Genomic DNA, 15,366 nt, shown 5'->3' with positions numbered 1-15,366 from the left:
TCAGTATTCTACTTTCACGCCTGTATCGATCCTTTCACAAATGTAATATGCAATTTCCTTTAAATAGGTAACAAATCAGACATTTATAAACCACACTGTAATGTTCAAGAATAGTTTAAGGTCCTGCATTAAGTCAATTGTTCAAGGAATATGTTTTGATCGCTGTTTAATTTTCGGTACTTTGACATTAAAATTTTGCATGTTTGAAGGCTTACAGTGGTTTTTTTCAACAGTTGTGTTTTTTTTTTTATTAAATTACATAAATTTTGCATTTTAGAACAAAAAGCCCACACATGAAATTATCAAGTCTGTAGATTTTTATATTCCTTTGTAATGACACAATTCATATATCAAATTTTTTTGGTAAAACAATGATGCAATGTAAAAAAAAAATCTTTACTTTAAAAAAGAATAAAATTCAACTCATTACAACTCCCAAATTTCAATGCATTCTTTTAATCTATACGTGTGGGAAAAAGTGACAGTTGATTTACTTTAACTTAATTGGAATTTACAATTATTTTACAGTTAATGCATGAACAAAAGTCCCTTGAAATCATTTGTCAAAGCAAGCTCTCACTGTTTATTAGTCTACTTATGATATTTTTCACATATTTTAATGTATTTCTACTGTGTCGCCAACCTCTGAAAGTACTTATGAACCCCTGACATTTATCATTCATTTTTTCAAACATACAACTTGAAAAATAAAATAACTTTGCACAGGAACAGAGTGTTCTGATTAACAATAACCTAATAAAAAAGAATGGAAATGAAAAGATATGAAGCATAAAGTCATGACACAAAATCACTGCTTGCACTTGACAAAATCTTTAAGTCAGAGTGAGGCCTTCAACATGAAACAAACAATCATATCTCACTGAAATTTCAGCATCTAGCACTGGTATGAGTGGAATTCTTTGCTACATGTATGGCAGGAATGTCTTCATGCCTGGGACAAACCCAAATTTGGCATCTATTTTAAAAAGTTCACATCAAAGTGAACCTGTGTTCAAAGTTGATGTGACAGCAACTTAATGGTACACCACCTAAACCAAAAAAATTTAACCTGATATTGGAAGCACAAACAAATAGATCCAATGGAGGTATGGGCTTCAAAATCTAGTTTGTCAAACTATGTTAAACACTAACAAGTGCAATAAGGAATTTAAATGTGCACTAATGACAAGAAGGGGTGCTAAAATGTGCACTAATGACAAGAAGGGGTGTTCAAATGTGCACTAATGACATGAAGTGGTGCTCAAATGTGCACTAATGACAAGAAGGGGTGCTTTTATGTAAAATGTTATCAATTAATGTAAGAACATGTTTTCAATAACATTGTTGCCAAGTTTGTTAAAAAATTAACCACAAATACTGTGGATTCATTTATTTTCGTGGGTATCAATTTTCGTGGATAGAGAAAAAAAGACATTTCGTGGTATACGTAAATTCGTGGATCGCTGATTACAAAAAAAATAATAATCAGATACGTAATTCGTGGATTTCTTTTTGATTTAGGAGATCATATAACCTCCTTGGTTTGATCAAAAATAAAACAAACAAAAAAGAAGGGATTCATTGAAAAAGTTTTGAATTGTCAAAATCCTCGCTTGGTCATTCTAGGTTAAAGTGTTCATTGAAAACTTCTATTACAATAATGGACAGAGACAACTAATTATTTGTTTGTTTTACAATTTATAAATTCTTGTCGGAATTTTATAAGGCATTCAAAACTCTATGATTGAAAGCTCAGTTCCCTAATCACGGTATAATAAACAGTCATATAAGTAAAAGGCGTGATATTCGATAAATTAATTATCGATTTAATCAAAATACTTGTATCTTTTTTCAATAAAAACACGTGTTATGTTACAATGTTTATCGCTAATCAACACTATACTAGAACTGCATAACATAACCGGAAATGAATATCCGACTCCATACACATTTCTCGGGATTATTCATCGTTGAATTCTTAAATTCGTGGTTCGCTGTGACCCACGAAACCCACGAAAATTGGTATACCACGAATAAAAATGAATCCACAGTAATGGACAAATTATTTTGCACTTGCCGGTGTCTTTTTGATATTGCCAAAAATAAGTGGACCAAATTGCACATGCCAATACTCATCACTGTTGATGACACAATTGCCATTGTTAGAATAAGAAACTAAAAACTGTAACAAGACCAGCACTTTCATACAACAAAATACTGTTTTTCAAAGAAGTGGCCTTATCATTCCTGGAGATCTCCTTATTGGTACACATTTTTGTTGATTTTATGGATCATCAAAATTCAATTTTCATAACAGGCTTGTATGCAGAATTGATTAAAACAACCAAGTCAAGTATCCATGAAAATGCAATTTTTTCTCAATCAACGAAAAAATAAATGAATCCACAGTATTCAAACAGCAAAACTCATTCCCCATTTTTATAACTGAAGTCCAATTACTCCAAAATGGAAGTTCAGACAATTGTCAACATAAAAGTAAGCTTTCTTGCATCCATTCTTATTTCGTATAACAATTTCATGAAAATTAACCCCTGCTATGAGTATTCAGTTAAAGTTGATTAGCCATGCATGTGAAATGCATCACATAGTATAGCATGCTCATATGAAACTTCATACCAAATTTTAGGAGAATCTGATTTGTAATTTCTGAAAAAATTTCATGAGATGGAAGAATACACAAAACTATATATAAATATTAGGAAAGCAGGAAGTTGATGAGTGATGGTTGTGATAATGTATCACCCAGTATAGCATATTCACATGTCAGAAGCTTGTTTCTAAATTTCAGGTAATTTCATTATTTGATTTGTAGTATCTGAGAAAAAAGTGACCAATTTTTATAAATTGATTGACGGAAGGCCACAAGGATGGACAGATGGACAGAGGTAAATAAGTATATCCCTTGTTTTGGAGTAAGGGTATAAACCCCCCTCCAACGTGTGAGGGTATAACAAACATCAAATCATTGGTAGGTATTTTAAACTTTGGTCAATTAGTCAAAGATGGAGGAATGATATGGTTTATGGTCCATTATAATCAAGGCATTTCTCAGTTTGGACTTTAGGGTTTTTTAAAATAAAATATATTCATTAGCATATAAATATTTCTGACTTAGAGCTGGAAAAAAAAGAAAAAGACCACAGAGAACATACATATGTTTTTCTTCCCTGGCTAAGATCATGCTGCACGACAAATTTCATTGCCCTAATTATAGATATGAGTAGATATAATAACGATACTGTCACATTTTATGAGAGCTTACATCAATATTTAGAGAATAATTTGAATGAAAAAGGTATTACACCTTAATTAATTTTTTAAAGAAGCTTAAAGAACTGTATTAAATACATACATGTAAAGGGATGATAGCGTTCTGAGTTCTAAGTTTGGAGGACTTTTGGATCAGGTGGCTGGCCATGGTAATGAGAAGATTAGTAAATTAATTACTTCTTGCAGAAGGAGATAGCATTAATGTATCATTATTGAAAAGGATGAAAATTTACGTGTTTAAGCAGCTTTTACATGACATTAGAATGACGGCCAATAATACCAAAGATCTCTATGATTGGTCTTGGAACAAAAGTCCATAATCATGAAAAAAGATTTTTTTTCTGCCGATCATCATTGTGTAATGATCTGTATTTGAACAGCTAATTGCTGTTTAACATGTAATACAAAGTAATTTTACAAAGACGACAACAATTAAACCATAATAAAAGTAGAATTTTCAAATGAAATGTTTGACCAGCTTAATAATACATTATTAAAAAGTTTTTTGCAATTGTTCTAGAATTAAGAAAAGTTATAAACTGTGTCAATATTCTTTGTTAGAAATTAAAAAAAAAAAGAGAAGAATTTAGAAATTTTCAAGAGGTCTTGCTTGCTATATGTACAATAAGTCAGGCCCGCATTTCACAAAAAAAATTATGACTAAATTTTTAAGTTAGTATACTGAATTGTTCATGACTTATGATCAATTTTAGTCGTGTTTTTGTGAACCGCTGGTCAGATCTTTTAATGATACCTTCTATTTCAAATTTATCCATTTAAAATGTTCAAAAATATTTATTGTAGAATTTTTTTTATCCCAAAGATAAATGCCAACAATTCAATTAAATTTCTAAAAATAAAATTCAACACACCTGAAACAAAAATAATATTAAATTCCAATATTTTTATTTTCACAACAATCGAGGCAAATAAAGAAAATAGTCCGAGGAGGTCAAAAGATAACAGAAGAAAACATAGGATAACAATTAAAAGACAAAGTTTATTGATAAAGTTAGAAAAACAAGTATATTTCCAAAAGTGACTCCATTAAAGAACTCTATCAATACAAAATTGAACCTGACCCAATGGGGTACATTACTAATCAACTAAACCCTTATGAATAAACACTTTATACCACTCTTAAGGCTTTCAGTTGAAAAGAGTTGTTTTAAGACCTCCTGTAAAATTATCATTCACAATGGAAGTAAATGGACTTTACAATAGTCTTTTCTTCGTATATATCAACAAAATTCCTCATAGTACAAATACTCACAACGCCTAATTACATTCCTTTAAATTAAAAAGAAATATCTCAAGAAAACATTTACCTGTCAACGGCCAATTCACTTCCATATTTCTTATTTTATTGAAGAAAATACAGCTTTGGGCATTTTTTGTTCAATATATAAAGTTTGACATTTCTATTTTCAAAAATTGAGAAAAAAACTCAAAACAAAAACAAAACAAAACATATGACTGCGTGGGAAATGGAAATTCTTTATCTTGAAATTTTTGTTTGTTTTATTGAGTATATATTTCTTAATTCCCTTTTTGAAAATGGTCAAAACAGTTTTATTATATTAAACAGAATTTTAGCAATCCCTTTTAAAAGACCTATATTCTTAAATAAACCTGTATTTCTAATGTAAAAATGTACAAAAATTTTTCCCATTTTCACCAAAACATTTACTGGTTAACATGTAATACATATTTTAAAACAATTTACATTTTTATTTTGATAAAAGCACTTTATGACCCAAATCTAAACAATTACAGTACATATTATGGAAATATGTAGAAAATTCTCAAAAAAATATCATCAAAAACAATTAAAATGAAAAAATATTGTTCTAAAGGGAATAGGAAGGAAAATTTTTTATGAATTTTCAACAATTTTCTAAAAAAATTATAGCTGCAATTTTGATGGACTTTGTGTAAGCAAATTATTGAACGCTTTTATTCAGCAATTACCAAGAGTCAAATAAATATTTGTGCCAGTAAAACCAAATTAATCTCAAAAGGGCTGTTATCAACATCAAACTTATAGCCATAAAGTTCTCTTGTCTCAAAAACTGTCATTCTTTGGACACAAACGGAAGTAAAAATTTAAAAGAATATATCCAATTATCACAAAACTCATGTCCAACATGTCACACTTGTTTCAATGTTTGATATAAATATAAAATCTGATAACCTTGATACATTGCTTTTGGAAACAATTATATACAAAATAAAATAAAATAGTTTTTTGACAATTGTGTCTTTTGGTTGCTGTTTCCTTGAATTTTTTACCCATTTGCCTTTTATTAATGTTACAAAAACTTGTGCGTCTTGTTTAATTTTATGGGTATTTAATTGATTTGACTAAAACATTGTCCTCTTGGAGAATATTCTTGTCAAAGCATGCAAATCTTTATTTTGCCTTTTCGTGTAGTTGGATTACATCTCATTTAGATAAAATCCAACATCTCCTTTTATCTGTATGTAATTTTAAGGATTTTTATACCTCAAAATTAATATTCCAAGACTAAATACAATATATTCAAATTCCAATTTTGAAATGGCATCTTCCAATATCATAAATAAGAATGGTGTGATAACTTTTAGGAAATAAGGACTTGAACTTTGACTTTTCCAATTGTGGTTTCAACATACATGTACTGGTACCTGTATGAATACTGTATTATGATGATTTATAGAATCCTGTATCTATATAGTCATTGACCAGTAATCAAATGCATTTAGACTTCTGCTATAAAATGGAATTAGTCCTTTTTCTTACAGTAATTCCTTTTTCTTCATGGAAATTCCACAATATTTCCAAATGCCACTCTGTTTCCAATACAAGGCGACATTTCAACAAACCAACAATCTATTTCTCAGTGAAAACCTTCTTACCTGTCTTGTTATATCCATGAATTTGAAAATTTGAACTTTCTGGTTTTTTTTTCCTCAAATCCTCAATTATCATTTTTAATCCAAAATGGCCACCATAACCATGATAACATAAGCTTAAACTTTGTAAAATCTACATCTTCCTTATACAGCACAAAATTTGTGATCAATGCAAAAAAATCTCCTATAGAGTGCCAATTTCCGATATCCAAAAACACATAACTTTCGAAAGACATGAACTGTATATAGCATATATACCTTCCATTGCCATCATGGCACGAAGCTCTCGATTCAGCAGCTCGTATCTCTGCTCTAAATCATCTTCTTTTTCCCTGTAAATATACATGTAAAAATTCCATTTCTAACTGAACTGCTTGAAACTGAAAACTCTTGGCTCAAACTAAAAGAACTAACGTTTGGTATTATATAGAAACTTTGCAGGAAAGCTGATTTCTTAACTAGTATTACCCTAATGGGTTTAAGTCTAAAGATGATAATATTTTCACAATATACTTACTAGCCTTACAAGTTTTCTCCTGGGATATTAAGGAAACTGATCCCTTCTTAAAACCTTAAAACCTCATCCCGGGCTTAAACAATTTACACAATTCTTCTTATAATATTAATGCTATCAGATGCTCCTCTCTGATCTGAATTTTATTCATATAATAAGTTAAAGAAATTTATATAAATAAGAAAAGAAGCTAAAGAGATTTATAAGATTCTTAAATTGATGTGCCCTATGTGACTACAGAATAAGCAAAGAAATCTCCTTATGCTATTATTCTTATAAGGAGCTTGAAATAATGTTTTGGATAAATCTTAAAACGACTTTGTGAAAATTTATTTTGTCAGAGTAATTCAAACTGAAAGGTTTTTGTCAGGAAAATATTTCATTTTTTAAGGGCATACGATACAGTAGAGATCCCTCGTTGATTTTTTCTTGAAATTTTGGTAGAAGGTCAATTTCGATGTGTACTTTTGAAATATGCAAAGAAAAATATACCTTCATGACTTACTTTTTGAGATAATTTGGTTTGAAATTTGCATATTTGAAGGGAAAACCCTGAAATTTCATAAAAAAAGACTTTTAAAGAAAATTCCAATACTTTTGAACGAACAGTCATAACTTAACCGGGTTTTTTGTAAAATGTTCCCTTGATCCATGGCATGACCATGCTGTAACAAGTTTAAGGTTAAACAAAATTGTTGTTTTCTGAATTTACTTTACTATTAGTGAAATAAAGAAATTGACAATATTTTTGCGTCTATTCAGAAGTGCAGAAAAAAATCGATCGTTGATTTTTTCTTAAAATTTTGGCGGAGTGTTCTTTAAATATTACTTGATTGATTGCAAAAGAAAAAACTGGGGGTCCATGTGCTTGTTTTTTCAATAAAAGCAATAAACCTTGATTTTTAATTGCAAACGGGACGTTTGCCAATAGGGCGCTAAACTACGTTGAAATAAGTTTTAATCGCAATAACGTCGTAAAATCATTCCCGCCGTTCATGATTACGCTGTCAAGTTCAGTGGTATAGCCAAGTTTTTTTTTTCGAAAGCAATGATATTATTCATCAAAATTTTTAAAGCTGGTTACTCGTAAAATAGCATAAAATATTTGCCAAACCTTTATGAATTGTTACGAATCTTGGACATGTTGGATACAAAAAGTATTCTAGTAAATTACTTTTAGAAAAAAAATGTTCGGAAACATAAAAAGATAAACTTGATAAAAATAAATATTTCATAATCAAAATATAATAATAACAATAAAAATAAATGGGGAATGTGTCCATAGGACACAGATGATGCCCCCGCTTGCATATAACGTTATAAAGGGATATAACTCAAGAACTGTAAAAGTGAAGCTACCCAAATTTGTACTTGATCTGAGTTTTGCGGTAATAAGCATTGTGCATAAGTTTCATAACATTTGGTTGAGGCAAACTAAAATTAGAGAACAGAAACAAATATTTCAGAAATTTTTCCATGTGTTAAGGGGCATAACTCTAGAACGGTAAAAGTGACCCCACCAAAATTCAAACTTGTCATGTCTTCTTTGACTGTCCATGACGTTAAAATACTAAATCCCTGGGATGTGTTTTAGTTGATTTTAGTCTCTGATGCATGATTTTTTTATTATTAATTGTTTTGGCTTTTAACTAGCTGTCAGTAACTGCGAGTACTCTCAAATCGTACTCTCTTGTTTATTTGACCTGTTGATACTAATTGTATTGCTTTTTTGTTATTTAATGTTATTCAGGGTTATATCTGGTCTATATACCAGCTTTGATAAGTGTTTGGTATAACTATAAATTTTCACTTCGTACTATGAACATCAAAATTATTTATTTTGTAAAAATATTTCCTTTCTCCATTGGTACTATACACGTATACCTAACAACAAAATTATTTTTCATTTACCTGTGTTTAAAGTTAGTGCAAATGGCTGATATTTTTGTTCGAGCATATTGTTTTTCTTTAATTGTTTAACATTTCTTACCGATATAACATGTTACTTTTATTACTCTTCCCTTAGTTTATTTATTTTGTATTTACATTGTGTCATAGGTTAAATTTATTTGTTCAGTGTATGTTCAATGGTGTTAATATGTCTTTTGATTGAGTTAAGCTATTTCAGTTGATATTTTATAGTGTGTCTTTCTATGTTGTGATGTAACACTATTGTTTCGGAAAAAGGGTGAAGGTTTGGTACCATTAAAACGTTTAAACCCGCTGCATTTGTTTGCACCTGTCCTAAGTCAGGAATCTGATGTTCAGTAGTTGTCGTTTGTTGATGTGGTTCATAAGTTTTTCTCGTTTCTCGTTTTTTATATAGATTAGACCGTTGGTTTTCCCGTTTAAATGGTTTTACACTAGTAATTTTTGGGGCCCTTTATAGCTTACTGTTCGGTGTGAGCCAAGGCTCCGTGTTGAAGACCGTACTGTGACCTATAATGGTTTACTTTTATAAATTTTGACTTGGATGGAGAGTTGTCTCAGTGGCACTCATACCACATCTTCTTATATCTATTGATCTGTGTTTTGTGGTAATAAGCATTGTGTATAAGTTTCATAACATTTGGTTGAGGCAAACTAAAGTTAGAGAACGGAAACGAAAAATTCAGCAATTTTTCCATTTGTAAAGGGGCATAACTCTAGAATGGTAAAAGTGACGCCACCAAAATTCAAACTTGATCTGTGTTTTGTGGTAATAAGCATTGTGTATAAGTTTCATAACATTTGGTTGAGGCAAACTAAAGTTAGAGAACTGAAACCAATTTTGGGACGTACGTACGTACGTACAGACGGACAAGGGTAAAACTTAATGCCCCCTCCGCTACGGCGTTGGCATAAAAAATAATTTGCATCTCAGTCCGACATTAGTCCTTCAACTCATGCAGACAACACAGCTTGGGCATATTTTTAATTATTCAAAAGGTCCCAACATGACAAAATATGAAACAATTATCAAGTAAGTGGGATAATATAAAAGTAAGGACAGTTGGTATGATTGCCAATGAGACAACTATCAACCATATTTCAAATTACGAAGATAAACGCAATTAAGGGTCACCGCACGGCCTTCACCGTCAGCTTTAAAAAGCCCCGACATGAAAATGTGAACAATTCAATCAAGAAAACTATCGGCCTACTATATAGGCATTATATGAACACAAAACCATACCCACATTAACTCGGGTCAGCTTAGAACTACTCTGAACATGTTCAAAAAAGGTGTATATTTAGAGCTGTTTCGAGCAAATGCATGTCGTAATTGTCTCAATAAAGTCCATTACGGTGTAGTTTGACATGTCATAGGAAGTACAGCAGTCGGTATTAGATCATGTAATTGCATGATTTTGTATCAATAGATAAGTTGCCTAAGTTAATTTGTCTTTAGGGTATTTTTATACCCCCGCAACTGAAAGTTGGGTGGCGTATTGTTTTACACCTGTCCGTCTGTCCGTCCGTCATTCCGTCTATAATACGGGGCTTATAACTGTGTCTTTTAAACTGAGTTCTTTTTCATACACATATGTATTCCACTGGGTTAAATTCTAAAAATGCCGTTAAACTTTTTAATGTACTTATTCAAAGTCAGGTGCAGTATGAGGCGTTGTCTTTATTAATCATGTTATTTTGTCATTTTGTTGATAGTCTCTGTTAAATTTATTTGCACAATTCTCCATACAGTTTTCCAAATGGTGTAGATATTATATATAGATCAAGACAGTACGTTAATATCTAAATTACATTTAATTACTTATTGGTCTTTTTGTTTAGTTGGGTTTCTGTCTCATCGACGTATTATTATTTGCATATCTGTTATTCATTTCCTATATGAAATAAAACATATACAAGAGTATGAATGTGGATTTAATTTTTTTTTCACATTTCAAGTTAATACTGTTGACCTCAATATTAATGAATGAATATAACAATTTTCGTGATATGGCCGATTTTCTTGGCAGGTACTTTTTTTGCAAATTCGCGCAACCGGATTTGTGACGTCACTGGATTTTCCGCAAACATGACTACATTTAAAACGACGTCGCGAAATGTAATCGTTCTTATTAGAAACTTCGCGAAATTACAACGTTCTGATTAACAACGTCGCGAAAACAACACGAACAGTTTTGAAAACGTTATTATCTGCCCCTGCTACTGTATCGTATTCCCTTAAAGTGTTGGTAATCTTTATTTATTAGAAATGTGACGGTCGCTAATTACAAAGAGATAAGGAACGACCTTATTCATTGGAAATTGAAGCTCATCAGAGATTAGTTAATGTCTTGTATAGAAAAAAATATTAATATATTATCCATGCATGGTTTCTTTAACGAAGGCTTCCTAGTTACAAAGACTGAAAGGGAATAAATAAAACAAAGATTTGTAGTTACAAATTCTGGTCTTAAACTGTCCAGACAGATAGATAGATGAAAAGTCTATTTTAACGACAGTATATTAACCAAAAAAAAAAAAGGATTATTACTAAAAAGCCAAAAAAATCTTGTTTACTAACAAAAAAACCTGATGTTGATTAAAAGATTTTAACGAACTGGAATTTCCAAAAAAAGTTGTTCCCATGGTAATTGGCATTTCAATGCATTTTATCAAGAACTACAGTACAACCATGAAACCTTTTTTTCCAGCTAATATTTAATTCTTATTATACTTTTTTGCATTTTTATGATGATACAAAACTGATGAAACACAAATTAAAACATCCTATAAAATCATACCATATTTCCTACTTTATTTTTTGTCAAGTTCAGACATTTCAAGATCTTCAATTTTTAATCCTGAAATAAAGATAAATGAAACAAAGACTCGGAGCATCAAATCTGCAGATATAAAAATAAGGAGATGTTGCCAATGAGACAATTATTATTCACCAGAGACCAAATGACATGGATGTAAGCAACCTAAAATAAATTATGTATAATTTTGTTCAATTTTGGAACATCTTCCATTATTCAGGCATTTCAATGAAAATTAAAAAAATATATGCCAACTGTTTTATTTTACATCTTTCAAAAAAAAAAAAAAAAAAAAAAAATTTTAAAAGATAGACAAAATGCTGATCTTTCAAAAATATAAAAGTAGGTTTGAGAAGAATTTCATAGATTAAAACCAAACTTCACATAAAAATATTTACAGAATTTTGTTATATAACAATAAAAATATTTGAAATTTTCATTACTACTAACCACAAAAGAAGTTCTAGTGACAGGGCTTCTTGCCAAGAAATTGAATTTATATTTTATAACAATACAGGATCAAATAGTTTTAGACTCATTAGGAATTAAGGAACTTAATCCTGAACTTAATTTTTATTGATAAAATATGTTTATAAAATATGTATTACAAAGGATTTGTGGGTAGTTACAAAGAGATTTAGAAGTTAGAACAGGTGAAACTTATAGCATGTAATATCTTGAATTATTGTTTATTTCTCAGATTAAAACACTTAAAATTTATGAGTTTTGTCAATATTTATTTGAAAATTATTTCTAATTCTTTTTCAATTTCATATAAATGCAAATACTAGGTGAAAAGTGATCTTAGTCTCTTATCTAGCTGTAAAGGATTGATACAACAGTTACTATTCCTTACAAGAAAATTGCCATTTCTTATTATAATCATTCTTCATAGGAGATTTGCTCCTTCTTATTGAAGATTTCTTCCTAATTATTTTTAATGCAGTCTTTTATTTCACTGCATTCATTTGCATGATAAGAGCTTTTACCGGTAAGTCTGAACTATTCAATGGTGTTTTTCAATGTGTGATGCACTGTGATGCAATTTTCAAGTGGAAAATGTTGAAAGTGGAGTGTAAAGGAGAGGAGGAGATAAGCCAAATTGTGAAATCAAAATGATAGAAATAATTCTTGTCCAAAAATAGACTATAACAGAGTAATTAGTAGTTCTTACAACATTCTGGCTAAAATCTGGAGGGAGAGATAGAAATTCTTCCTTTCTTTTTACTCTTTACATTCTTAGGTAATGGATGGTAAGGATTAATGCCATCCAGATATTACTTCTTGTTGAAATTTGGATGAAGAAAGCAATATTCTTTCCTTTTCGCATCTAATCATATTTAGATAAGAGATGCAAAAAATACCTTTAGATGTCTACAGTTAAATTGAATGCTTGTTGTTTTCTCTTTATGTTCAGTGGCAAATATTTCATGCATGTTCAGGACAAGAACATTTATATTGGGAAGCTGTCTCACTATATTTTCCTCCCATTATTTTAATTCATACAACTGTAACATTTTTCTCTCTATTTATTTGTAATTTTTATTGAGGAACAATCATCCTTTCATTGAAATAAGATTTTTTCTGTAAAAATGAGGTGAAAGACATTTCACAAGCAGACACAGCAATATTTCACCTATTTAATTACGTTTTCTCATCCTTATAATAAATCAATTTTGAATGACCACTCTTAACAATAAGTGCAAATCGGACACACATCCATGCAAAATTTGTATAGTGAGAGAAGAGATTAGGTCACACAAGATGTGTATTGGCATCTACATCTATCAGAAGCTGTCAGAAAAAGTCCACAAAATCTTGATTGATTAAGTCAACAGATTTTCTTTACCTGAAATAATTTCATAGGATTAATTTAATAGCATAAATTTTCAGACACTGATGACAAATTATTCATAGTAAAAGAATGAGGGCAATAGTACTTTCTTACAAGAAATTGTAAATTTGTAGGTTATATAATACAGTGAAGCCTGTCTGAAGCCATTTCCTTAGGAACTGAATATTTTGTCCATATTAAACATATGTTTAGCTTATACATGTAACACAATTTCAGTTGTTGAAAAATACTGAAAGTATGTTCTTATAAAAGAGTTCAATTTATACAAGTTTCAAATTTACACAGGGTTCAGTGTTTATAGTTATCACTATAATTTTCTAAATAAATTTCAAAATGGGCCTCATGTATAAACTCAAGACTTAATTGATTTGAAAAAGAAAGGAAAGAACACATGCATATGTAACCACAATCTCATGAAATACTAGGATTAATCATATATTTGGTAGTAAATACAGTAGTTTTGAATATTTGATAAATAGCCTGCTGTTTAATCCATATCGCTCAACTTTGATGCAGACCCTTTATCAAAACCGTTTATCGCATGTCTACCCTTTATCACACCCCTTTATCGCATGCCCACCCTTTATCACACCCCTACTTGGAAATATGAAAATAGCACAAAAATTTGAGAAATATTTTTCTTCAAAGGGTCCAAAATGGAACGGTTATTACAACGTGATGTCATTTTTTGGCATGTGACGTCACATACGTCGAGCTTTCAAATTTTTTGGCACACGAAATGAAATCATAAAAAAATACCGGCAGCAAGAGGGTTAAACTTTAAATTTTGATATTTCAAAAGTGCATATTTTACTCACTAGTCTCAAAGTAGTCTCTTGTTTATTACAGTGTACTTGTTATTAACTTGCTGGTTTTATGTTACTTTTTTTAACAGGTTTTATTCAGAATGTGCTTTATGTAGTACAACATTACTAAAGTAGGACAAAAAGAACTCAATGAGAATAAAACACAAATAAACAACAAAAAAATACAATAAACAAAATATTTCTATGGACTACAGGACACAAATTGTAAGGTAACCCAGGTGCTTTGGATAAATAATTAAGCAGTTCCTATATATGATAAAGCTGTTAAATTAAGGCATAAATAAATCTGAAGGTAACCCAGGTGCTTGGATCAGTTAGCAGTTCCTATATACTCTCCTATTCAAATATATGATAAAGTGTATAAAACATGGCAAAATCTGTATCACATGCTGAATTACCCTTGACCAATATCATCCCATGGGGCTGATATTGGTATCTCGGGATGATACGGCATATGATATGGATTTTGCCATGTATTATTCTCTATATAAACAATGTGTTGATAGATAGGAAAGAACAGATACAAGAACTCTTTGGTTGGCCCCCCTTAGGTGATGTGTTGTGAGGCAGATTTTTTACTTTCCCGATATACACATATCCAAGTGATAATCAATCTGCCACCTTTTTCAGATATATTCTGGATTTTTTTCAATGAGTCTGTATTTCTTTTTAGAATAAAGGGTAAAGAAAAGATAATTCCCTTTTCTAGACAGGCCTAATGGTCTTATCTTGGGAAGACAAGGTAACAAAATATGTAGAGGCCATAGTTGACCTGTTGAGTGCCTATAGCAGTAAACATTTCTTGAATATTCAACAAAAGGGAAAAAAATACTGTCTGAGAAGCAGGGCAGAGAATTCTGATTATTCTGGATGTAAATGCATGTATAATTTTTGTTTTCTTAACTATCTCTTCAAAGAAATTGATTGTTGCTTTCTTAACATCCAGTGGCAATTATTTCGTACATATTCAACTACTCTCTTCAAAGTAGAAAAAGCAAGAACAAATGAGATGTAAATTCCCTACTAGTTGACTACTACAGAGTAAATTTGGCTGCCATAAAATATACTTAAGAAGTCAACAGGGAATTTAAAAAAAAATCTCTGAATCATCAAAATACAATGTAATGGTGTCTGAAACAAGAATGTTCTCCACATGGGTTTCTAGGGAGAAATACAAGCACGGTAACTACAAAGTGTCGCCAATGGGTCATCAGGCTATAGTTTTAGAGACCT

At 30.5% G+C, this 15,366-nt stretch overlaps 1 protein-coding gene across 4 annotated transcripts in view; it reads right to left on the bottom strand.

Annotated features, from left to right (window-relative positions):
* The window catches only part of LOC127698792 (EH domain-binding protein 1-like), a 99,434-nt gene that overhangs the window by 20,622 nt on the left and 63,446 nt on the right, over window positions 1–15,366 (bottom strand). For all 4 annotated transcript variants that reach the window (XM_052202458.1, XM_052202460.1, XM_052202459.1 and 1 more), the window contains one exon: window positions 6,445–6,518. In XM_052202458.1, coding sequence (XP_052058418.1) covers window positions 6,445–6,518 — 74 coding nt within the window. The remainder of the gene's footprint in view (window positions 1–6,444; window positions 6,519–15,366) is intronic.

This window comes from Mytilus californianus, unplaced genomic scaffold (genome assembly GCF_021869535.1).
Source record: "Mytilus californianus isolate M0D057914Y unplaced genomic scaffold, xbMytCali1.0.p SCAF_4, whole genome shotgun sequence".
Lineage (NCBI taxonomy): Eukaryota > Metazoa > Mollusca > Bivalvia > Mytilida > Mytilidae > Mytilus > Mytilus californianus.
The sequence above is the reverse complement of the archived record's forward strand: the minus strand, read 5'-3'. Positions and strand labels throughout refer to the sequence as shown.